The sequence below is a fragment of the Equus asinus genome, chromosome 11 (assembly GCF_041296235.1).
Source record: "Equus asinus isolate D_3611 breed Donkey chromosome 11, EquAss-T2T_v2, whole genome shotgun sequence".
Taxonomy (NCBI): domain Eukaryota; kingdom Metazoa; phylum Chordata; class Mammalia; order Perissodactyla; family Equidae; genus Equus; species Equus asinus.
In genome coordinates, this window is record NC_091800.1 from 23,110,837 (window position 1) to 23,137,500 (window position 26,664).

The window sequence follows — 26,664 nt, forward strand, 5'->3', positions numbered from 1 at the left end:
TTCCTCCCCCAACTTCTTGGCCTCTAAGAACCACTGCTCTGCTTTCTATCACGATTGTTTTGCCTTTTCTAGAGTTTAATGTTAAAGGATCTATAAGGTATGGTTTGTATCTGGCTTCTTAAATGTAAAGCCATGTTTTTGAGACTCATCCATTGTGAGATAATAGAAAATATATATTGGTCTCTAACCCCAGTTCTAGGCATAGAGCTCCTAAAACTCTTGTAAATTCGTAAGTGACAAGAGCACTAGGAGCATCTTTTGTTCTATTGAGATGACTCTGAGTAGGCTCCCTAGATGGCTTCTGGATGGGGGCTGGTCCCCAGAAAGATCAAGCCATGGTTAGAAGCTAGGAATTTTCAGCTCCCCTCCCCCACTTCTCTAGAGAGGGGAGAGGGGCTGTAATAGAGTTAATAATTGATCATGCCTACGTGAGGAAGCCTTCATAAAATCCCAATAGCAAGGGGTTCAGAGAGCTTCCAGGTTGGCGAGCACATCCACGTGGGGAGGGTGATGCACCCCAACTGCACAGGAACAGAAGCTCCTGCTCTCAGGACCTCCCCAGACCTGGCCCTATGGATCTCTTCATCTGGCTGTTCATCTCTATCCTTTATCATAGCCTTTAATAAACGGTAAACATAAGTAAGTGCTTCTCCGAGTTCTGTGAGCAGCTCCAGTGCATTAATCGAGCCCAAGGAGGGGGTCATTGGAACCACCAATCTATAGCCAGTCAGACAGAAGCAAAGGTGATAACCTGGGCTTGCCATGGCATCTGAAGTGGGTGGGAGTCAGGGGGGCAGTCTTGTGGGACTGAGCACTTAACCTCTGGGGTCTGACACTATCTCCAGGTAGATAGTGTTAGAATTGAGTTAAATTATAGGACACCCAACTGCCGTCACAGAATTGCTTGTTGTCAGGGAAAAACCTCCACACATTTGGTGACCAGAAGTATCAGAAGTGTTCTGTGTAAAAGGAGACACACAGGAAGGAAGCTCAATAGGAAAGAGCTGGGTTTTTCCCTATATAGGAAGGAAAAAACTGAGTGTTTTCTGTTTTATCCATGTTATTGCATTTATCAGTATTTTGTTCCTTTTGATTGCTGAAGAATAGTCAATTGAATGGCTGTGTCACAATTTGTTTATCCATTCATTAGTTGATGGAGATTTAGGTTGTTTTCTGCTATTATGAATAAAGCTGCTATAAATGTTCGTGTACATATGTTTTCATTTCTCTTGGGTAAATACCTAGGAGAGGAATTGCTGGATCATATGGTAAGTGCATGTTTAACTTTATAAGAAAGTGCCAATGGGTCATTTTATTTATTTATTTTTTTGAGGAAGATTAACCCTCAGCTAACATCTGCTGCCAATCCTCCTCTTTTTGCTCAGGATGACTGGCCCTGAGCTAACATCTGTGCCTGTCTTCCTCTACTTTATACATGAGAAGCCTGCCACAGCATAGCTTGCCAAGCGGTGCCGTGTCTGTACCCAGGATCCGAACTGGCGAACCCTGGGCCACCGAATCGGAACGTGTGAACTTAACCACTACGCCACCAGCCAGCCCCTGACAAACTGTTTTCTTAAGTAGCTATACCATTTCGTATTATTACTAGCAGTGTATGAAAGTCACAGTTCCTTGGTGTATAGTTAGTGATAATTCATTCTGATTTTAATTGCATTTTCTTGATGACTGATGATGTTAGACATATTTCCATGTGCTTATTTTTAGTTCCTAACATCTTCTTTAGTGAAGCACAATTCTTTCGCACATTTTAAAAATTGAGTTGTAAGAGTTTTTATATATTCTGGATGAAAGTCCTTTATCAAAATGTTTTGCAAATATTTTCTCCTACTCTGTAGCTTGCCTTGTTTTCTAAAGTGACTTTTGGAGAGCAAAAGGTTTTAATTTTGATGAAATCCAGTGTATTGTTTCTTTTAGAGTTCATGTTGTCTCCCATTTAAGAAATCTTTGCCTAACACAAAGTCACTGAGATTTTCTCCTTTTTCTTCTAGAAGTCTTATAGTTTGGGTTCTTACATTTAGGTCTATGTTTCAGTTTGAGGCTTATTTTGTTGTTGTTTTTGAGTTTTGTTTTGTACAAGGGGTGAAGTAAGGGTCATGGTTATTTCATATGTGAATATCCAGATGTCCCAGCACCATTTGTTGGAAAGATTATCCTTCTCCTCCATTGAGTTGTCTCAGAAACTGTAGAAAATCAATTTGCCATAGAGGCCTGAGTATATTTCTGGAATCTCTATTGTATTCCATTGATTTATTTGTCTTTCTTTACACCAATACCACACTATCTTGATTATTGTGGCTTTATAACACAGCTTGACATCAGGTAGTGTTAGTCCTCCAACTTTGTTCTGTTTCAAAATTGTTTTGCCTCTCTAGATCCTTTGCATTTCCATTTAAATTTTAAAATTCAATTGTCAATATCTATAGAAAAGCCTTCAAGGATTTTGATTAGGATGGGATTGAATAGATCAACGTGGAGAGAATAGACATCTTAACAATATAGTGTCTTCTGATCCATTAGCATATTATATCCCTTCATTTAGCTAGGGTTTCTTTAATTTTTCTCAGTAATAATTTTGTATTTTTTTTAAGATTTTTTTCCTTTTTCTCTCCAAAGCCGCCTGGTACATAGTTGTATATATATATATAAATATTTATATACATATTTTTTTATGTGTATATATATATATTTTTTTTAGTTGTGGGTCCTTCTAGTTGTGGCATGTGGGGTGCCGCCTCAGCGTGGCTTGATGAGCAGTACCATGTCCGCGCCCAGGATCCAAACCAGCGAAACCCTGGGCTGCCGAAGTGGAGCATGTGAACTTCACCACTCGGCCATGGGGCCAGCCCCACCACAGAATGTTTTTGCTAAAACGTTCTAGCTTCTGAATCCACTGGTCCCTGTCAGTCTCAATCCTACTGGTCCTCTTCAGCACCTAACACTGGACCATTCCTTCTTTCTTGAGGCTCCCTCTTCCCTGGACTTTGTGTCCTCATCCTGTCCTTGCCTTCCTTCTAGAAGCCCTTGGATTGTCCTACTCTCTTTCCTCACAGGTACTGCCCTGTTCCACGTGACCACAGGAGGAACAACTGAAGCTGATCATCAATATTCCAGGTGGCTGCAGTTTCATCATCAACTGTGTTAGAGAAGACAGCTGGAAGGAAGCCTCCCTCCAACAAGTGTGGGACGATGATATAAAAAAAGCGTCTTAAGAAAGATATTCTTGGAGTGGCTGCGTCTGGAAATTAGGGGAGAATTGCCATATTGGGAAACCTAGCAGTTTCGTGGTTTTTCCTGCTCACGATCTCAGCCTATTGAGATCTCCATGGTTTTCTTTGAGTCACTTCCTTTTTTTTTTTTTACCATGCCTACTTAAAAAATATATTGAAATTCACATAACATAAAACTAACCATTCCAGAGTGAAGTCAGTGGCATTAATATATTCACAATGTTGTACAATCACTACCTCTAACCTAGTTCTAAAACATTTCCATCCTGCAAAGTAAAACCCCTCACTGGTTAAATGGCCTCTCTCCATTCCCTCCTACCCCCAGTCCCTAGCAACCATCAATCTGTGTTATGTCTCTATGGATTTATCTATTCTGGATATTTCATGTAAATGGAATCATACCATATGTGTGACATTTTGTGGCTGGCTTCTTTCACTTCGCATAATGCTTTGGAGGTTCTTGAGCCAATTTTGAACTGTTCTATTTTGTTAAACTGTTCTCTGTCGCTTAATGGAAATCCCTGGTAACCCAACCTGTCTGATGAAACTTTAGTAAATAATCAACAATATTAACATTAGTATGTCAACAGCAGTGATGTCTTAGGTGCTGTTTGGCTGTTGCTTCTCCCAGAGTTGGGCTTGAGTGTAGGTAAAGCTACACTAAAGATGGGACATTTAATCAAGAAAAAAACTACAGAATATCTCACACTAACTTCCTTATTTAGCAAGATGCTACCATAAGATGCCTGACGAAAAAAGCAGAGAAAGATGGGAAAAATTGACCACAGTTGAGAGCCAGCTGTGAGGCCACCTGACTTGGACAAGAGAGATAGAAATTATAGAAATTACATCCTCCTGTCTCTGTCTCCATGCTTAACACCTGGCTGAAACAGTCCAGCCCAGCCTTACTGCAGAGACCAGGCAAGGCGGAGAAACGCTGGGAACCCAGCGCTCAAAACCAGACAGGCACCGCCCAGAACTCTCCCTAGCTTTCCCCACTGCCACCCTCAAAACCTTCTAGCTCTGAACTATTTCGTTTTGTCTTGTAGATTCGGTGTTTGCTAGGGTTTTATTAAGGTGGTATTTTTACATGAAGACCAGAAGATTATGGCAGCACACAAACACAAAATGTCCACAACAAACGCTATTTTATCTTCACAGGAGGATTATAAGGGAAGGTTCTAGCCTCGTTTTATCCCGTTCTCTTCCTCTCCTCTTTTTTGCATCTGATAATTGTGTAGTACAAAAGAAAACAGACCCTAATCTCACTTTCCATTTGCAAGCCGTGCAAACGTTGACAAATACCTTCCGAGCCTGTCACTTGGTCTGTGAATCAGGAGATGATAACGCCTCACTTAAGAGCTGTGATGCGGCAATGAAGAAATATTTGTGAAAGGGAAATACACGTGCTCTCAGTAATCAGTGCTTATATCCTCCTCCTCGTCAGTGAACACGCCCATGTTTAATAAGAAGCGCAGCCAAACAACACTTCTCTCGTCTGCCTTCCTCGCTGCACTGTGAGCGTCTGGAGACTAGTCCTATCTGCTCCAACAGCAGGGACTCTGCTGGCCGACTCCTCCCACGTTGCCTGTCCAGGACCGAGAGAGTGTTTAGGTTTGAAAACCTAGGCACTCGGCCCAGAGCGTCCTAACCCAACCAGACAGACGCAAGACCAGCCCGGGCAACCGCAGCCCAGGCTCCGCCCCCCTGCCGTCATTGGCCCATTCAATTCAGGCTGAGCACCAATGGGCGGAGGCGGCGGCCGCGCCATCTGAGGGAGCTACCGGAGGCGTGCGCAGCGAGCGGCGGCCTCAGGTGGAGGGAGTCGAGGCACTCAAAACGCAGCCGTGTCCCGGCGCCCCGAGCTGCGATGAGCACCCCAGCCGTGCCCTGCGACCTGCAGCTGCCCCCGAGTCAGAGGGCCCAGTCCGCGTTCAGAGGTGAGGCCGCGGTGGCGGGAGCGCGCGAGCCGGCGGGCGGGTTGTTGGCCTGAGGGCGGGGGGCGCGTGGGGGACATGGCTCGGGCTCAGCGGTCAGGGCCATGGGTGCGCAGACCAGCCTCAGCCCTGACCGGTTGTGTGAGCAGCATGAACGCGGCGCTCGGCCTCTCGCAGCCGCACGTTTGGCATTTGTGAAATGGACAGAGCGGTGCCTGGTCCATGGTGCTGGCGTGCGGGTTGAGCGCCTAGCGTGCGGTCGCTTCTGGCCGGGCGTTGCCCACTGGCCCCGGCGAAGGGCCTGCCCTGGAGGAATCCGTTGATCCAGGCCAGGAGACGTGTGCGGGGCTCAGCCTGGGACCGGCGTTGGGGGCGCGGGGCTCGCGGGGGCGGGGCCGCGTCGGCGCCGAGGGCCGACTGCGCCTGCGCAGAGTGCTCGGATCTGCTAAATCGGGAGAGGGTTTCTGGAGGGGGTTTCTGGAGGGGTGGGGTTGCCTCGTCTGCAAGCTTAACTTCTTTGCCTTTGACTTTATGGAGATCTAGAGCTGGCTACTTCTTCGGAAATAATATTATTTCTTTACCCTACACGTGGGAAACAGAAGAAGGAAATTCTCACCCAACCCAATTCTGGTAAATTAGAACTTGGAGTCCGGTGCCTCATCTCTACCATTTAGTTTTTTAAAGCTTGGCTTGCAGTTACGGTTGTATATCGAAAATGATGTTCTCCAGATTTTTCACGGTAGAGACTATGATTCTTGTGCAAAGTAGTTGTGAGGACCTTTTATGGTAACAGTCTCTTAAAAATGGGATTATTTCTCAAAGGCAATACTGAATTGGGAAATTTTCCGTTGTGTACAAGATGTGATCTCAAGTAGAACATTTTTCCAGCTAAAGTCTTCATTTAGTCAGTATTTATTTGATGTTATTGTTGTAACTACTGTTGACTTGTAGCTCTTTTGTTGTTTAGAGCAAAGAAGACAAAAACTCAAGGAACAACTCTTAAAAAGAAAATCTTTTTTTGCATCCAAACAGGAAAATCGGATATTATCCAGGTGAGGTCAGATTTTTTCGTTTCAGATCTGTAAAATTATATCAGAGCCGTCTAATAAAAATGTAATATGAGCCACATGTGTAACTTAAAATTTTCTGGTAGCCACATTTAGAAAACTTTTTTAAAAGATGAAATGAATTTTAATAACATTTTATTTAATCCAGTATATCCTGTGTTACAATTTCAACATGTAATACTTAAAAACTATTACTGAGATATTTTGCATTGGGGGGCTAGTAAGTTTTCAACGTCTGTTGTGTATTTTATACTTTCAGAACGTCTCAGCTGAGACTAGCTACATTTCAAGTGCTCAATAGCCTCATGGGCTAGTGGCTGCCTTATTGGATGGCACAGCATTAGGTCATTGTTTCTTGTGTGAATTACTTCACACTCTACGAGGAAATAGTTAATTTTAAAGCTAAGTGTGTGTATATACCAAAATATTGACTTACGGTCTATGCAGTGCTACAGAGGTCAGTCTTTTTATAATTTGGCAAGGTTTTTACTCGCTTGGAGCCGGGGGGGCTTGTTTTTTGGCATGTAGCCCTCCCAAATGTTTGGAGATACTTGTTTTAGTCTCAACCCACCATAGGAATATTTTTGTATTATTTTGTTAAAACTTAAAAAATAGTATGTGGTGGGGGCTGGCCCCGTGGCCGAGTGGTTAAGTTCGCACGCTCCGCTGCAGGCAGCCCAGTGTTTCGTTAGTTCGAATCCTGGGCGCGGACATGGCACTGCTCATCAGACCACGCTGAGGCAGCGTCCCACATGCCACAACTAGAAGAACCCACAACGAAGAATACACAGCTATGTACCAGGGGGCTTTGGGGAGAAAAAGGAAAAAAAAAATCTAAAAAAAAAAACAAAACAGTATGTGGTTGTGGTTAAAGAAAAACAATCCACGAAAGTGTATAAAGCAAAAAATGAAAAGTCCCCTCGCTTTCTAGAGGTAAGTGCTAGGAGCATCCTTCCAGGCTTTTTCTCTGCAATCGAAGAGCATGTGTTTTAGAGTGATAAGGACTGGGGCTGGAATCTGTAAGTCTGCCACTACAACTGCGGAACCTCAGGGGAGTTACATGACCTCTCTGAGTCTGTCTACTTATATTAAAATGAGATAGTAATATGTGTTCCTTGGGCGTTAAATGAAATGCTGAATGCCTTGTGCTATGCCTGGTACATAGTGAGGGCCCAACAAGTGGTAGCTATCATATCATGATCTCTGAGTGGCGTTCCATCCAGTGGATGGGTTCTTGAAATACTTTATTCTCCTGGTTTCCCTGATTTCCTCCAAACATCATTGCCATCTGCATGGTCTCATTTTAATTTGCATTTCTTTATGTTAGGTACTTTACTTACTGATGTATTTTGTCTTTCTGAATGCTTCCTACCCTTCCTCATGGTAGAAAGTGGTCAAATTCTACTTTTATTTAGGAGATAGTGCTGATAGGACTTGGTGATGGATTAGGTATGGCATGTAAAAGAAGGAATGGAGTTAAAGATGATCCTGAATATTCCAGATTAAAGGAACCTAAAGAGATATGACAACTAAATTCAATTCTGACCCTTACACTCTGCCCTAAAGTGGAAGGGGAAGTGCTGTAAAGGTCAGTTTTCTGAATAGAATATGGACAGTAGACTAAGGTGATGTATCAAGGTAAATTTATGAATTTGATAACTGTACTGTGGTTACGTAAGAGAAAATCCCTGTTTTTGGGAAATAACACTGAAGTATTTAGGGGTAAAAGGCCATCATGTATATAACTTATCTCGAAAGGTTCAGGTAAAAAATTGTATGTACTCCACACACATATGTTCAGAAAGAGTGCAAATGATAACAAATGGGATAAACATTATCAGTAGGCAAATCTGGAGAAAGAGTATATGGATATTCTTCGAACTACTTACAATTTTGTAACTTTGTATAAGTTTGGCATTATTTCCAAATTTTTTTATTTTTAACTTTACAGTAATAAGTTGGTTTATTTTAGAATAAGCATTTTCTTTCACAAATCCCGTATTTCTTTGTTTAAGACAAAAAGATGATCCTAGACTTTTGATTCGAATAACTGAGTGCATAGTGATACTGTATATTGAGATGGGGAGGACTGAGAGGAGTAGGGGAATCAGGAGTTCTCTTATGACCATGTTATGTCTGAGTTACCAGTAAGACATCCAAGTGGAGATGCCAAATAGTTATGTGTCTAAAGGTCAGGGGTGAGATTGAGACTGGAGGTATAAACTTGGGAATTGTCAGTGTGTAGATGATATTTTTTTAAAACCTTGGAGTGGAATGAGATTACTAGAGAGTAAGCAAAGAAAAATTTAATTCAGATAAGACAGTGACTCTTAACTACATATTTAAATGAGGAATCCAAGTGGGTCATGGGGTTTATAATATTCTTATACACAGTGGGAAGAAAAAATTTTACACTCTTTTCTGGCTTTACCAAGAAACCTCACAAGTACTCTGTTTACTCCTTTCAGAAACAAATGTCAATTTAAATATTACTTGAGCAACAAATTATTAAATAGACAAGCAATCAGAGTTGCAGCTGCTCAAAACTAAACATTTGTATTTTACAATGTCCAGTGTGAGTATTTTAAGTCTCCTTTGTTCAGATAACCCTTCTAAGGGCAGTTTTGTGTTTTTTTGTGGGTTTTTTTGGTGTGGAAGATTAGCCCTGAGCTAACATCTGTGCCAATCTTCCTCTATTTTATGTGGGATGCCACCACAACGTGGCCTGATGAGCAGTGCTAGGTCCACACAGGATCCAAAACTGCGAACCCCAGGCCACCAAAGCAGAGCACACAGACTTAACCACTATGCCACTGGGCCAGTCCTGGATTTTGTTTTTTTGGAAGGGCTATTTTTACGTTTTTTTCAACGTGAGTCTGTTACTAAGTACTTAAAAGTAACCAAAGAAAATGTTACTTAATAAAGATTTGTGAAGACTTGTTTGAATGACTGGAAAAGAATGATTTGGAATTAGATTATTCAGTGTTTACATATTCTGTGGGGAGAGGGTGTTAAGACTTTTAAGAAAATATCTTTAAATTTCTCAGCCATCTTGTTTACACTATTAAATCACCCTATAATAAAGAAAAGTTTTGCTTAGGACAAATAAATCTCAGCATAGTTCTTGCCTCAATTTAAAATTACATAGTCAGGTAATTATTAATATCCTTCCATTCCTTCTCCCAAAAAGGAAACCTCCTTGGTACAGGGTTAATTTTTTTTTTTTTTTTTAAGTAGTAGGGACCAGAAAGTGATGACATCTGAGGGCCAGGTCCGAGAAGAGACAAAAGCACTGAAACTGAAAACAAAAATGGTAAGACGTGGGCATAGCCCTCATAAAATGTCCCTTTCCCCCATTTCCCTTTCCTAAACTCTGAAAGAAATAAGTCCTGAAATACTGATTTGTCTTCATTAATTCTTTTAGGCTAATAAAGAAAATGTCAGTAGACCTACAGGAAGCAAAAATAATTTGACAATGGGAAAAAATTGTATTCCTTTAAAACCTTCTAATGAATTAACCCATTCAACTTTAGCAACTGATACACATAATTTTGAGGATCATAATCAAACTCTGCAGTTGTTACCAATTAAAGATGATACCCAAAATCAACATATGACATTAAGCCAAGCATTTCACTTCAAAAACAATAGTAAAAAGAAACAAATGACTACGGAAAGACCAAAGCAAGATGCTAACATGCCCAAGAAACATGTGCTTGGATCTTATCGTGGCCAAATTGTTCAGTCTAAGATTAATTCATTTAGAAAACCTCAACAAGTCAAAGGTGAGAGTTCTGCAACAACAAAGGAACTTGCAACTACTGTCTCTAAAGCCACTAAGCCTCAGCCTGTCAACACCAGCAGTGTCCCAGGGGATACTGGCAGAGCCTCATCTGTGATGACGACTACTAAATTTGTGAGCACTACATCTCGGAACAGACACCTTCTGCGACCTCCTATTAGAAGTCACCATGATAATACCCAAAACACCGTGAGGCAAGGCATCAGCAGAAGCTCTGCCAATGTTACCTTTCGGAAAGGGCCTCATGAGAAAGAATTATTAAAAGTAAATTCAGTTTTATCCAGTGTCAAAACCAGTTCTTCTCAGGATGTAAAAAGAAGTAAGACACTGTCAAGAAGCATGACATCTGAAATTGTAGTCAGGCCTGCTTCCAATACCAAGATGATAGAAAAGTCAAAAACCACTGACCAGCGCAGACATACTATAGCAAAAGCAGCTATTGATAGTAGATTGGCTCAGCCCAAAGAAACTGCAGAAGAGAGAAAGTAAGTAGATGTAATTTTATTTACTTAATTTTCAGTAGAGTACCATTTGTGGATTTGGCTTATAATTTTGTTGAATATATTCAGATTTTGTGTGTGGATTCTCTTCTGTCATATGCAGACAAATTTAAGCAAATTTATATTGTGGAACACTGTGACTTAAGTTATTGTGCTTGGGTGTGTTTTTATTAGGTTTTATATAATCTAAGTTAAAATGCTTAATAAAAATGGAAAATATTTTATAACCTCTCTATTTAAGAATGCATTTTGGGGGTCTTTGAGTATATAACTAGCATTGATATATTCAATATTTCTTTTCCTTTAAACTTATGAACTATGTATCTGCCACTACTGTGGAGCTACTTAAAGACCTGAATTTTTAACTTTTTCTCTATTTGACAGAATTCTATAATCAATATCACAGTAATGTTTATATCCTAATTCTAACTGTAGAGCTCGTCTGAATGAGTGGAAAGCTAGCAAAGGAAAAGTGCTGAAAAGACCTCCCAACTCAGTAGTTACCCAGCCTGAGCCCAAAGACCAAAGTGAAAGGCCTGTTGGGTCCTTTTGGACAACCATGGCAGAAGAAGATGAACAACGGTTATTTACTGAAAAAGTAAACAAGACGTTTTCTGAATGCCTAAACCTGATTAATGAGGTAGAGTCTTTATCTTACATTTGTGGAGTTATTTCTAGTTTGCAAAGTACCTTCGTAAACTTCTCATTAAATTACATTGTCTTTTTCGACCAAGTTATGTGTCAGCGGTGTTATGTAGACTTAATGTTAATTGTGAGGTTGTTTCTCTTTAGCCTTTAAGGGACTGCATTTTCATTGAGTTCATATAAATATATTAAAGGAATAATTAGATTTTTTTTACTTGGGTTATAAATATTGTATTCCTTTAAGATATTAATATATACAGTGGGCTGGGGGTGGAAATTTACTTTGGTACTTCTGTTTCTTAATTCACGTTAATTATTTGCAAACAATTTCATTAAGCCAACATCATTATGGTGTTGAACTTATAGGATTTTACTATTTGGACCAAAATCCTATGGAGTATAATCAACTCCAAAATGTTTCCTTTATTTTCTGACTACTCTTTGATCTTGCTTTGGTTACCCACTAGTGTCTAAGATCCATAGCAAGACAGAAAATATGGACTATGATTTCAAACCTTATCCTAGTCTTCATGAGCATCTTTAAATTTTTGTGGTTCTGAGGTCCAGTGAAAATTACAATCAGGGAAACTCTCATTCTATTCTTATTTCTGCTCAGCTAGAGTTTTTTGTTGATACTGTGGGATTTTTCTGCACTACTGTTTAACTGTGTATAGCTCTTATTCACATAAACCCTTATAGATTCATTTTACTCTATATCAAAACCTGACAAAGACAATTTTTAAAAACCCCTGCAAGCTATTCTCACTCATAAATATTTGGTAGATGCAAAAATTCTAAATAAAGTATTAACAAATGGAATTCCACAATATATAAGGATAAATAACAGACCAAGTAGAGTGTTAGTCATTGTTTACTAATATTTATCTCAACTAGTATTTCATTTTTTTTCTGCCTTGTATTCATGATGGATAATGCTTCTTGCTAAGCATTCAGAATAAGTTTGGAGTAATGAGGATATTAGTGAATATTTATGAATAATTTTCTATCAACTTTTTCTCTATCATTGATCTTGATTATAGTAAGCTTACTTGTTTGTAGTCTTTAGGCTAAAAGATATCACTCACTTTATTTCTTGCTATTTTAGGGATGCCCAAAAGAAGAAATATTGGTCACCCTGAATGACTTGATTAAAAATATTCCAGATGCCAAAAAACTTGTTAAATATTGGATATGCCTGGCACGTATTGAACCACTCACGAGTCCTATTGAAAATATTATCGCAATCTATGAGGAGGCCATTCTGGCAGGAGCTCAGGTGAGATTAAAACTTACTGATCTCTGTTATTACAGTGTAAATGATTCTGTATACTTGATAAAATTGTAGTTATATATGTAGTCATAATGAAGGTTTAAAGGCCACAAGGACTGCATATTATAAAAGCTGTTTCTCAACCTCCTAAAACTTGCTCATGTCCCAGGAATAATCAAATCTTAGAAAATAGATAAACTGAAATATACATTTAATGAAACCTGTTGTGAGAAATATTTTAGCAAAACTTCATTTTGCACATTTTCTAGTTGAGAAATCTACTGGGAAACTGAATTTTTTGTTTTTTGAGGAAGATTAGCCCTGAGCTAACTACTGCCAATCCTACTCTCTTTGCTGAGGAAGACTGGCCCTGAGCTAACATCCATGCCCATCTTCCTCTGCTTTGTATGTGGGACGCCTACCACAGCATGGCTTTTGCCAAGCGGTGCCATGTCCGCACCCGGGATCCGAACGAGCGAACCCTGGGCTGCTGAGAAGCGGAGTGTGTGAACTTAACCGCTGTGCCACCGGGCTGGCCCTGGTAAACTGAATTTTTTTTTTTTTTAAAGATTTTATTTTTTCGTTCTTCTCCCCAAAGCCCCTCCAGTACATAGTTGTATATTCTTGGTTGTGGGTCCTTCTAGTTGTGGCATGTGGGATGCTGCCTCAGTGTGGTTTGATGAGCAGTGCCATGTCCGCGCCCAGGATTCTAACCAACGAAACACTGGGCCGCCTGCAGCAGAGTGTGTGAACTTAACCACTGGGCCATGGGGCCAGCCCCTGGAAAACTGAATTTTTAATGTTAAAATGTATTTATTGAATATAAAGCAAATGAAGTTGAATTAACTTTCAAATGTTAGCAAGCTCTGACTGCTTTGTGAGACAACTCTCTTTGACTTTAGGAGTGGATCTTAATGTACTCACATTTAAATGCCCTATGTTTGGTCCTGCCTACATAAAGAAAATAGCAATAAACCAGTTTCTCTGACATTCTTACCACCGTAGTGGCTTAATACCATATCTTGCACCTCTTCCTAGTCTGTTACTACAAAAAGTCCTGGGTTTAAATTAATTGTATCTTGAGGTTTTTTTGGTTTGGTTGATTTTTATGGGCAAATATTGCTAAAATGTATTTCCCTTTGACCAGGTTTCTCAAAAACATATTCTTGGAGGTTCTTTACAAAGTGAGTTTTAAAAAATTCTTCCTTTTTAGCCTTTCCTTAAGAAATATCTGTTTACTTTATTCTCAGCAAAGCCAAAAAATACTATTTGGCTTTTCACCTGAATCAAAAATCAAATATTCTGCAGATATTTTCTCAAAGGCTATTATGTGTAAAACACTGTGCTGGAGGCTAATTGTACTTGACAGAACCACACCTGGAAGGTAGTTTTAGGTCCCTACTGCGTTGAACTTAAGAGGCGTTACTTAAGGTGGCTTCTGGCCGCGTAGCCAGGATATATAACTGGAGCCAGGGGTTCACACAGAAAGCAGTAGTGCAAAAAAGATGTGACACTAGAGCAAAAATTGGGAAACAAGCATCAAAATTAGCCAAGAAAATGGAAGACATTAGTTCAGGACTAAGTTCTAGAACTAAGACTATGAGCCAGAGCTTCCCTTTTATATAATATCTTGACTGTGTTGCATTAGCAGGCATGGTAGTTTAAAGGAACGTGGTAAGTGCTTCTGATATGTGGCATGTGATGGACACAGTGAACTGGTGAGCTTTTGAGTGAATGAAATATGTTAAGCCAATCAAGCTTGAGCTGTTCAGAAATGCATTTATTAGCATGTGAAACCAAAGTATAACCATGGACTTGAATGTAGGAGAAAGGGAGTAAACTTAATATAAATTTATGGTAAACTTAATATGATTGGCTCTTGAATAGATATTAATAATGTTAATTTGCTACTTGTTCATTAATTTTGTTTATATCAAGCAAGCAGTAATAGTTACCAAAGGCTTAAGAAATATAATGGAGAAAAATTTTAAACTGAGAAATTCTGTCCCTTAAGTTCAATTTTATTCTGTAAATTGGAAACGATAGCCATTTTTTCAATTTGGGTGGCAAAATAAGTGTTCTGAGAAACATGGTCTAAGAACCATTGCCTTGTATTAAAATATGAAATTTAATCACTGGCTTTAATATTTTCACCTTGGACAACGTAGTTAATGTCTGAGAATATAAAACTTACATGGGTCTGCTTTCTTCATTTAAAAAAATTAAGCCCATAGAAGAAATGCGACATGCAATTGCAGATATTCTAACAATGAAGAGTCAAGAAAACTTTAAATTTGGTAAGTTTGTTTCCTTCAAGTGAATTGTGATTTTATTAAATTTCTTTGCTGAATTATTTTTTGACTTTTAAAATATATAGGTTGTTTCTTTCCATATTCTTCTATTGATGTACCTCCGAGATTCAGTAGCTTTGTGTAGTATAAAGAATTTTTAATTAGCAGGTCTGGTTCAAAACCCAAATTTGTCTTGGCGTATCTGTGAAAGTTACCTCTCTAGGCCTTAATTTCCTGTCTTAAAAATGAAGCAGTTTGACTAGATAATCTCTAAAGACTTTCTACCTGTTAAATTCTATCATTTGTTCTATGCTCTAGAGAAGCTTATTCGGGAATTCTCTTTGCTAGGGATAGTAGGTACAGAAGAGATTAGAGATTCATTAGCTATCGGGTATATAAAATGTAAACATTTTCTAGATTCGGATGTAAGTTGTGCCAATTTCTGTGACCTTTTGCAAGAAATTTAACCCCTTCCTCATCTGTAAAATGGGATAATGTTAATATCTTCCTCAAGACTGTTGGGACCATTGAATGAAATAATGTATATTAGTGTCACATACTCTGGCACATATTTCATTAACTTTAGCCATTATTAGTATTAATTAGATTAGAGGAGAGGAGAAATCACTACTTATAAGTGTAAGCTAATTGTTTCCTTGTTTAGAGTTATTTCCAATTTTTTACTGTAACTCTTTATATCACCCAATCACAAGTATTTGAGTACCTATTATACACCATCTTTGCTTGTATCTGCTTATTTTCTTTTGATTAATTCTAACAAGAGTCAAACTGTGTGAACTTTTTAAGGCTGATGAAATATGCTGCCAAACTGCCTTCCAGAGTAGTTGCAAATATCCTTATTTTACTTAAGTACACAAAATGAATTTAAAATATAGAGATATAGGTCAAGGGCTAAAACATTAAATAAAATCAAAGATCACACTAAAATTCTAAGTGTGTTAAGTTTGGTTACATGTTACAAACAAAAACTGTTCACTGGGGCTAATATACTAATGACTTATCTATGTGCAAGGGGGTAATGGTTCTGTTGGCAGTATGTTTAGTTCAACAGAATGTTTCAGGTTATGGTTGCTATTAATATGCCCCAGGGGAACATAGAGAAGATCTATTTGATCTAATCTTACTAGTTGTATTTAATGAAGGAGCTTGAGAAGGAATGGTCAGGGAGACAGGAGGAAGAACCAGGAAAGACTAGTATGCTACAAACAAAAAGGAGGAGGAAAGGTTAAGAATAACCCAAGCCAGGAAAATGGGTGAAGGGGATCTAAAGGTACAAACTTCCATTATAAAAGAAATAAGGCATGGGGACGTGAAGTATGGCATAGTGACTATAGTTAGTAATACTGTATTGCATATTTGAAAGTTGCTAAGAGAGTAAACCTTAGAAGTCGTCATCACAAGAAAAAAAATTTTTTTTCATACCTATGTATGGGGACATATGTTAACTAGACTTATTGTGGTGATCATCTCTCAATATATACAAATATCAAAAGATTATGTTGTACACCCGAAACTAACGTTATGTGTCAGTTATACCTCAATTTTAAAAATATTTTTTAAAAAAGAACCCCAATCCTGCGTCTTTAGCACAGCAAAGTGGAAATAAGAATTCATAAAAAGAGCCTTCTTCCTCATAATTCTGACTGGCTCTAGAGAGAGATATCTAGAGATAACGTGGAAAGAGAAAACCAGTACAGTTGTATGCCGAATAATGATGTTTGCATAAATCAGTAGCATTTCTATACTCCAGTAATGAACCAACAGAAAAAGAACTCAAGAATACAATACCATTCACAATCGCAACAAAAAGAATAAAATACCTTGGGGTAAATTTAACTAAGGAAGTGAAGGACCTATATAATGAAAATAACAAGGCCTTTCTGAGAGAATTGGATGACGACATAAGAAGATGGAAAGACATTCCATGTACATGGATTGGAAGAATAAACATAGTTAAAATGTCCGTTCTACCTAAAGCAAGCTACAGATTCAACGCCATCCCAATCAGAATCCCAATGACTTTCTTTACAGAAATAGAACAAAGAATCCTAAAATTCATATGGGGCAACGAAAGACCCTGAATTTCTAAAGCAATCCTGAGAAAAAAGAACAAAACGGGAGGCATCACAATCCCTGACTTCAAAACATACTACAAAGCTACAGTAATCAAAACAGCATGGTACTGGTACAAAAACAGGTGCACAGATCAATGGAACAGAATTGAAAGCCCAGAAATAAAACCACAAATCTATGGACAGCTTATCTTTGACAAAGGAGCTGAGGGCATACAATGGAAAAAAGAAAGTCTTTTCAACAAATGGTGCTGGGAAAACTGGAAAGCCACATGTAAAAGAATGAAAATTGACCATTCTTTTTCACCATTCACCAAAATAAACTCAAAATGGATCAAAGACCTAAAGGTGAGACCTGAAACCATAAGGCTTCTGGAAGAAAACGTAGGCAGTACACTCTTTGACATCAGTATTAAAAGGATCTTTTCGGACACCATGCCTTCTCAGAGAAGGGAAACAATAGAAAGAATAAACAAATGGAACTTCATCAGACTAAAGAGCTTCTTCAAGGCAAATGAAAACAGGATTAAAACAAAAAAACAACCCACTAACTGGGAAAAAATATTTGCAAGTCATATATCTGACAAAGGCTTAATATCCATAATATATAAAGAACTCTCGCAACTCAACCACAAAACATCAAACAACCCAATCAAAAAATGGGCTGGAGACATGAACAGACATTTCTCCAAAGAAGATATACGGATGGCCAATAGGCACATGAAAAGATGTTCATCATCACTGATCATCAGGGAAATGCAAATCAAAACTACACTAAGATATCACCTTACACCCGTTAGAATGAGAAAAATATCTAAAACTAATAGCAACAGATGTTGGAGAGGTTGCGGAGAAAAAGGAACCCTCATACACTGCTGGTGGGAATGCAAACTGGTGCAGCCACTGTGGAAAACAGTATGGAGATTCCTCAAAAAATTAAAAATAGAACTACCATACGATCCAGCCATCCCACTACTGGGTATTTATCCAAAGAGCTTGAAGTCAGCAATCCCAAAAGTCCTATGCACCCCAATGTTTATTGCAGAAGTGGTGCACCTACAACATGACTGACAAACATTAATGTACAATTGAAATTTCACAAGATTGTAACCTATCAATAACTCAATAAAAAAAAAAAGAAAAAAAAGGAACCCCAATCCTGCGTCTTTAGCACAGCAAAGTGGAAATAAGAATTCATAAAAAGAGCCTTCTTCCTCATAATTCTGACTGGCTCTAGAGAGATATATCTAGAGATAATGTGGAAAGAGAAAATCAGTACAGTTGTATGCCGAATAATGATGTTTCAGTCAACAACGGACCACATATATGATGGTGGTCCCATATAGCCTAGTTGTGTAGTGGGCTGTACCATCTGAGTTTGTGTAAGAACACTCTATGATGATTGCACAACAATGAAATTGCCTAATATTGTATTTCTCAGAGCATATCCCCGTCATGAAGTGATGCATGACTGTATTTAAATGATTGTTATTCTATCTTATTTTTCCTTAATAGAATGATACTAGTTAGTGGAATCTTTTCTAGCAGGTAGAATAATTTGTCTTTAGATGGAAAAAGAGGGGCCAGACCAGTGGCACAGCAATTGAGTTCGCACATTCTGCTTCGGCAGCCCGGGGCTCCCCAGTTCAGATCCTAGGTGCGGATGTGGCACTGCTTGGCAAGCCATGCTGTGGTAGGCATACCACATATAAAGTAGAGGAAAATGGGCACCGATGTTAGCTCAGGGCCAGTCTTCCTCAGCAAAAAGAGGAGGATTGGCAGCAGTTAGCTCAGGGCTAATCTTCCTCAAAAAAAAAAAATGCTATTCATAAACTCTTGGCTTTCTAAAATATATATTTATAAGTTCTAGATATAAAATCAATTTTATAAATTAAAATTGTTAACAGGAAGAAAACATCATTGGGAAATATAAGACAAATAATAAGAGACAAGCACCACTTGGGTGTCTCAGATACCTCAATCCCACTTGTCCAAACTTGAGCACGTCATTTATCCCTGAACCTTATCCTTTTGGTTCTCTATCTCAATGGCTGACGCTGTTCCGTTCTTCACGCCAGAAATCTTGGGGTCTGTTTCACTTCCTCTTTTTCTGACCTCCCCACGCATGTTCCCCAGCCAGTCAAACTCAGTTTAACTTCCAAAGCATCTCTTAAAATCCACCTGCTTCTCCCCATTCTTACTCTCGTTACTATAGTCAAGACCACCCACAGCTCTTACCTGAACTACAGCAATAGCCTCCTAACTTAGTTTCCTGCTTCTCTATGCCTGCTCCAGTCCATCCTCAACACTGCAACCAAAATGCCCTGTCACTCATCTGCTTAAATTCCTGACCCCAGCCTCTTGTCACTCTCCCTCTCCTCCACATCCCTGAATTTCTTTCTTTACTTTTATTTCTTAGAAGGGGCCATACGATCTGTCTTGCCCGTGGGTCTTTCCAAGCCAGTCTTCCACTTTTAACCTAATTCCTACTTATATTTTAGACGTCAATTCTGATGTCACTTCCTTGGGATGGCCTTCCCTGCCATCCGCCTTGCCTCCTCACCCAGCTAGATGAGATGCACTGTTTTGTGCTCCCTGTTTTTTCTCTCTGCAATACTTGATGCACTTGATTGCTTGTTGTCTTAAATTACAAGCTCGGTGGACAAGGACTGTCGGCTCTTCCTCACCATTGTATCCCCAGTACTAATGCAATGCCTGGCATATATTAGGCACTTAAGTATTTGTTGAATTAATGAATCTGTGTTTCCTCTCTCCCCACTTCAACTTCCCCTCACTAAAAAAATCTCATTCACTTTATCGTGTAACTGAAACATCATTAAGTAAAGATCTAATAATTTCCTAATAAAGCTAGGGGTCTTTTCAGCTCAGTGGATTTACTAGGATCTCTCACAAGTATTTCACATCTAACATGTTTTATTTTGAACTGTTAGTCTTCCCTCATCACTTTCCCATACCACCATCTGTTCCTCCCAAAAGAGAAAATGAGAAAATAGCCTCCTCTGTCATTAAAGCCTCCTCAGCAAGACATTTTAGAAGGGATGCCCCTAGTACACCTGCACACTCATTCAGACATATGCATGCATCATTTGTTTGGTAAGGCCCAACTCGGAAATACCTCTTAAATATCGGGCCCTTCCTTCTCACCGCCTGCCTCTGCCACTTTGCTTAGACTGTTACACAGCTTTGTCTTCTTACCATCACAGATCATTACTTTTCATTCCCTGCCATGCTAAAACTTCCTTTATAATAAGCAAACCTAATTGTATCTCTGTCTCGCCAGTGAATTTTTTTTTTATTTTTTTACCAAACTTCTTGCATATAGGGTTCATTATGGTTCATCCCCTTCCTACCTGTGTGAGCTCATCACCTCTCCACATTCCCACTTTACTCCTTACCCTATATTCTAAACACACGGGCCTTTTAATGTTGTCTTAATAGATCATGTTGTTTTAAGCTTCACACCAAGATTGCCTTCCTTGGTCTTGTCAAGTACTCATTTTTCAAGACCCAGCCTAACTGTGAAGCCTTCCCTAGCCGTCTCCCTGTGCCATAAGCACAGTTAGTTAGTCCTTTTTGTGGGTTCCCATATCCTTTGTTCTTACCTCAATAATAGCATTTTTCTCATTTTAGAATTAATTATTTTCAGGAATGTCTTCTCAGTGGAATATGAACTTCTTAAAGGACAGGGAGGATTTCATTCTTATATTTGTATCTATAATCCCTGAGACATAGGAGGTAGTAAATGTTTGTTGAATAGTTGTCAGCAATTGCTGAGGAAAAGTAGTGGTTAGGAAGTGGCAGTTTGGTTCTTTTATTTTGAAAATCTGGCCACATCTGAATAACTTGAATGTCTAATTTTGTCCTTTAAATTTGACTAAAAGCTTAATCTGTCAATGTATTCCTGTAGGAGAACATATTGAGGAGGCTTGCGCAACCAAGGACCAAACCCAGGAAGTCAACGTTGAAGATACAGATGTTAGCCTAGAGTCAGGGAGACTGGAAATGGAAAATAAACATCATAGAAGTGTGGTATTTCAAGATTGTGAAAAAGAGCAAGGTGACAAGACAAAAGATGCAACCAATGATGTTAAAACCCCCAGTACAGAAACAAGGGCGGGTTGTTTGATTAAATACAATGTGTCTACTACACCATACTTGCAAAGGTAAACTTTTAAAGTATACTGTGTTGTGATTTGTTTTTATGCTTAGGGATAATAAACATAATATTGTAAAATCTTTAAGATAGCTTCCAATTAGAACTAACATTTGTTAATAGAAAGGTTTCAAACAAATTGAATGTCATTGGGACATTTCACCTTTTAAAACCTGTATTTGCTTTGGTTTTCCCTAAATATTGCCATTTTGGGGAAAAATTTTTTATGTCAGTAATTTTACTTTAATCTCTGATTGTGTATTATTGATAACAGTAGCTTTGAGAATTGAGCAATTAGCCAATTCTACAGATATTCAAAAATTGACTGTACAAGTTGTAACAACAAATAGAAAAAAGAGTAAGTTCCTGACTTCAAGGAGCTTGCAATCTAAGACAAGCAATCATGTGGTTGTAACCTACAAGTTATAGTTTGAGAAATAGCATAAAAGTACAAAGTAAAGATGTTAACATGTTTTTTAACTCTGGAAATAATTTTTTAGTGTAAAAAAGAAGATACAGTTTGATGAAACAAATTCTACATTTAAAGAGCTGAAGTTTCTAACACCAGTTAGACGTTCTCGCCGTCTTCAAGAGAAGACTTCTAAATTGCCAGATATGTTAAAGGACCATTATCCGTGTGTCTCTTCGTTGGAACAGTTAACAGAGTTGGGAAGTGAAACTGATGCTTTTGTATGCCGCCCTAACGCAGCACTGTGCCGGATGTACTCAGAGTCCGAAATAACAGAAGAGAAATAAAGCTACAAGAAGGAATGAGGTGGTGGTTATACCTGCGGTATTTTGTTTGTTGTGGCTTTGTATGTCTCTTAGGTGAGGAGCTGGTCAAGTATCTTAAGTATTCGTGGCAGTGAGCTCTTTACTAACATTCACATTATAGCAGGTGTTGCCTTCTAGGCATCAGAAAGCTAATCCTACCTTGTCAGTCTCAACAAACTGAGTTCTTCTCTAAGACAGGTAAATTTTGTCAACTAGTTTACTGTGTTTCTTAAATATAAACAGGTTTCATCACAATATTAGCTTATTCACTTTACTTTTAGTAGTTCTAAATGACAGAAAAATTATAACTCATTAAATATAAGTACACTAATGCCACATCATCAGAAAATGAGGAATTCTAAATAAAATTTATATTTTTTCATGGCCTTGTTTTTAAGATTTATGATATACATCCCTGCCTGTAGACGGAATACTGACTTTTTTGCCTTTCCTTGATTCTGGCTCAGTATGCAAGTCAACAATTGTAATGTGTAGTGACTTCCTTCAAATATTAATACGTAGAAAATTTAGCTTGCTTTTTCGCCTAATTCTTGTTACCCGGACTGCTGTGGTCTGTTGTCCCTTGGGCTGCCTGTGGTTCTTAGGTGACACTCTCACTTTCCGTCAATGCTAGTGAGCCTGCATCTGTGGTGTCTTGGCCTCTTTCTTTTTGGTAGTAGCTGAGGTCACCAAGAAGGATAGTTAACTAAATACCCCACTTCTAAGAAAAGATACTTTGTGGTAAGAAAGAAAAGATGCCAAACTTAGTGGATATTCGAGACTTTAAATTTGAGTTCCTTTCTTTAGTTCCTTTTGTAACTTGACTAATCGAAAATGTTAAAATTTTAACTTCTGTTGCTTCATTTGATATAGTTTATAGACTATTAGAATGGAGTTAGAGAAAGAATATATAATATTTAATAAATATTCTAGTTTAAGTAGTATTTCTAAAATAACCAACACTTAAACTTGCTTCCTTATAATATAAAAACTTCACTGTTAAATCATGTCTTCTGAAAACATGATAGTTACATGCAGTAGACAGTTCTCTTCTCACTACACATGAATACCACCAATAAAATTGTATGAGTCTCTGAACTTAAATGGCATACATCCTTTACCAACTTTGCAGTTTCATTGGTCATTGTAAAGGATTAGATAGTTTTAAAACTGTGTAATATGAATATGATTGAAAATCACATACCTGGTTTCTTTTATATTCATTCATTCCATGTGTATAATAGCACCTTTGTTCTATTTATTTTCTTCTCATGTTCTAGAGAGTAGGTTTTTTCTTTTTAAATTGTGTACTTAATATGTATACAATAAAAATATCTGCATTACTATGTTTCAGTGACATTTATTTCAACAAATATAAATGGAATTTAACCACAATAGATAAATTTGAACCTTGCCTTTGAAATACATTATAGTGCAATTTGACTTGATGTTTTCAACACTTAAGTGTGTGCTTAATAGTGTATTTCCTTTTGAAAAATTATCAATCTACTTATCTAAAAATTGACCTTAATTTTTACCTTAATTCTTTGCTTTTTTCCACACGTTTGTATGAATAGTGCACAATATGCTGTTTTTGAAATAAACTTCAAGCTGGCCTATACTCTTAGCTTTATAATAGCCATACCACGTGGTTCATTTGGCCATATGGCATAGCTTGAAATACCTCAGTGAAACAGAACTTGAAATTAACTGTTCCATGTTTGGCGAAGTTTCATTGAGTTTTTTTCTTTTCCTCCTCCCTCAGCTGAGAGAAAACCTGACTCTAAATAGTCCAAGTTCTAACATTTACAGGCCTAGGTCGAACTCCTCTTCAGATACTTAAGAACAGTTACCATGTGTCTGACCTAGGTTTGTTGCACACTAAGTATCTCCAAGGATGTGATAGATGGTGCATGAGCTTTAAGGTCCAACAGACACATGCAAAATCTCAGCTCCTCCCTTCCCTTAAAAGTTATGTGACCATAGAAAAGTTACTTAGTTGAGCCTCGTCTTTTTGAAGGATAAAGTGGAAATAATCCCCTCTAGTCATTTTGTACCATGTTATCTGCCTGTCCCCCTGGTGATTGGCCAGAATGGGCACCTGACCCAAGCTGGACTATCCGAGTCCTTGCCATAGGTATTTGGAATCAGGACTGAGAGTTAATCTTTTCTATGTAGGTAGAGCTGAAATATGTAAAGAAGAGGCACTGGGTGACCAAATGCAGGTTGAGGAGCCAAGGTCACCAGTCAAGAGAACAGTAAAGTACGCGGGGAAAAGCAGAGAGAGACCTCTGCCTGGGGTTTTCTATAGCCTATCAGTTGTGTATCCAAATATATTCTTGTTAAATCCAAATACAGATAAAGCAAAATTCCTCCACTCCAATCCCACCAGCCTTTTCAAATGTAATATTAGTATAGTAACCTTCCAAGTTCTTTTCTATATATTTATAACGTATATAACATATACACACACATAAATACACACATGTGTGTACGTGTATTTTGTTTTGCTTTGTTGGATATTAATGGCACCATACTTCATGTTTCGTTCTGCAGCTCGCTTTTTTTCCAATTTACTAAGTCATAAGTAACTTTTTATTGACATAGATTAGTGTAACATTAATTTAGACTACGTGGGAGGGGCCAGCCCTGTGGCTGAGTGGTTCAGTTTGTGCGCTCTCCTTTGCCTGGGATTTGCCAGTTCACATCCTGAGTGTGGACCTAGCGCCACTCATCAAGCCATGGTGTGGCAGCATCCCACATAAAATAGAGGAAGATTGGCACAGATGTTAGCTCAGGGCTAATCTTCCTCACAAAAAAACAAAAACTTAACTAAGAATTTTATTGCATACAACTAATACAAAAATCTTGATTAAAAAAAATAAACTTTTGGGGCCAGCCCAGTGGCATAGTGGCTAAGTTCAGTGCACTCTGCTTCAGTGGCCTGCAGTTCACAGGTTGGGTCCCGGGCATGGACCTATGCCACTCATCAAGCCAGGCTGTGGCCACATCCCACATACAAAGTAGAAGAAGCTTGGCACAGATCTTAGCTCAGGGACAATCTTTCTCAAGCAAAAAGATGAAGATTGGTAACAGGTGTTGGCTCAGGGCCACTCTTCCTCACCAAAAAAATAAAAAAACTTTCATGACTTGTCCCAAGACCTATACTCCATAGATTACTTAATTTTCTATTTTATAGAGAAAATTGAGGCTCTCAAGATTCCCTCTCCTTCTCTAATATTATCTACATCCATACACATCCTTATTTCCTCCTCTGGTCTCAGAAGCAAATCTGTCCATCATCTAGTCCAAGGCTAATCCTCTTACTGGGCACTAAAATCCATTCCTCCAGTTTCAACTAGACCTTCCTGGTCCCTTCTGCCTCCAGTGCTTTCAGCCTCTCTTTCCTTCCATTGGTTTATTATCCTTCATCATATACTATTTCTATAATTTCCCCATTACTAAAACACTCCCATCGTCTTGTGCTTTCCCCCACCCCTACTTATCACCCCCTCTCCTTCCCTTCATGGCTAAGATTCTTGAAAGAATCCTACACTCCTTGATTCTTCTGACCATCCCACCTCAACGACTGCAATGTGGTTCCTCTCATCACGTCATTGAAACTACTCTCTTCAAGATTACTCATGACCTCCTGCTCCTAAATCCAGTGAGCCCTCGTCAGACTTTGTTACTCAGTCAGCTTTTGATGCTGTTTACCACTGCAACATCTCTAACATTACTGCAGTGTGGTGGATAACAGTCAGACTCTGGAGCCATACTGCCTGGGTTCTAATTCTAGTTCTACCACTTAGTAGCTGTGGGACCTGAGGCCAATAACTTAACCTTTCTGTGCCTGAGAGATAATAATTGTACCCACCTTTAGAGTTATTTTGAAGATTAAATTAGTTAATAGCTAACACTTATCTAGTCCTATTCTAAGCACTGTACACGTATTAACTCACTTAAAACAGTGCCTAGCCCCAGTAACTTGTGTATGTTATCTATAATAATACCATTTTACTATTTCCAATCATTACCCAGTTCAGAAGCTGCCCTGGCTGGAATCCACAGCTTGGCAAAAGCTGTAGAGAAAAGGGGCCAGATCAGTCCTCACTATCCCCATCCTCACCAGTCTATGCTTGCCGATTGTTAATGGTTGAATTGTGTCACCCCCAAAAAGACTTGTTGGAGTGTCAACCCCCAGTACCTCAGCATGTGGCCCTATTTGGAAAGAGGGCCGTTGCGGGTATGATTAATTGAGATGAGGCCACACTAGTTTGAGACTGGCCCCTAATCCAATATGACTGGGAACATGAGGTGAAGAGGCACAGGGAAAAGATGGCATTCTACAAGCCAGAGAGAGGCCTGGGACAGGTCCCTCCCTCCGTCTTCAGAAAGAACCAATCCTGCTGACACCTTTATTTTGGACTTCTGGCCTCCAGAACTATGAGACAATAAATTCCTGTTGTTTAAGGCACCCAGTGTGTGGTGCTTTGTTACGGCAGCCCTAGCCAGCTAATACCGTGATGAGACAAGGGAAGGAGTCGCCTTCATGACTGTCTCTATGTGCCAGGAAAGAAAAGAGTTGGGCCTTTTTATCACCTTCTCCTGATGCTGTCACGAATATAAGGAGATTGAGGTCTGAGCCTGGTGCTCAATCTGCGGGAGAACTTCCTGGAAACTTAAGCTGTAGCAACATTCTGGGTACAGGCATGTGTAGTAGTTTTGTTTTTGTTTTTTTAAATTGAAACCAGTATTTTTTATTGCGAACAAAGAAAGCAAGCAGTGCAGATGTTGCAAATGTTGACTATTTGGATCGTTATACTCCAGAGACCCTACTCTTATCACCATACTACAGAATAA

General features: G+C 38.9%; 1 protein-coding gene across 3 annotated transcripts; it reads left to right on the forward strand.

Moving 5' to 3' along the window:
- The first annotated feature begins 4,173 nt into the window (after window positions 1-4,173).
- CKAP2 (cytoskeleton associated protein 2) lies at window positions 4,174-22,910 on the forward strand. Of its 3 annotated transcripts, none has more exons than XM_044777226.2 (9): window positions 4,174-5,188; window positions 6,153-6,237; window positions 9,490-9,565; window positions 9,677-10,539; window positions 10,990-11,194; window positions 12,305-12,475; window positions 14,697-14,766; window positions 20,782-21,037; window positions 21,528-22,910. In XM_044777226.2, exons 1-9 carry the CDS (start codon window positions 5,119-5,121, stop codon window positions 21,781-21,783), a joined length of 2,052 nt encoding a protein of 683 aa, XP_044633161.1. In that variant the 5' UTR covers window positions 4,174-5,118; the 3' UTR covers window positions 21,784-22,910. The 3 variants fall into 3 exon arrangements, 2 of the variants coding, with proteins under 2 accessions (XP_044633161.1, XP_044633162.1); XM_044777227.2 differs by lacking the exon at window positions 4,174-5,188 and adding an exon at window positions 5,615-5,815; XR_011506878.1 differs by lacking the exon at window positions 14,697-14,766.
- The last annotated feature ends 3,754 nt before the right edge of the window (window positions 22,911-26,664 follow it).

Excerpts from the sequence above, each read along its gene's own strand:
- CKAP2 (XM_044777226.2), top strand. The coding sequence starts at position 5,119 with ATGAGCACCCCAGCCGTGCCCTGCGACCTGCAGCTGCCCCCGAGTCAG. Across the intron at positions 5,189-6,152 it reads GGCCCAGTCCGCGTTCAGAG|AGCAAAGAAGACAAAAACTC; the intron begins GTGAGGCCGCGG and ends TTTGTTGTTTAG. Across the intron at positions 12,476-14,696 it reads CCATTCTGGCAGGAGCTCAG|CCCATAGAAGAAATGCGACA; the intron begins GTGAGATTAAAA and ends AAAAAAATTAAG.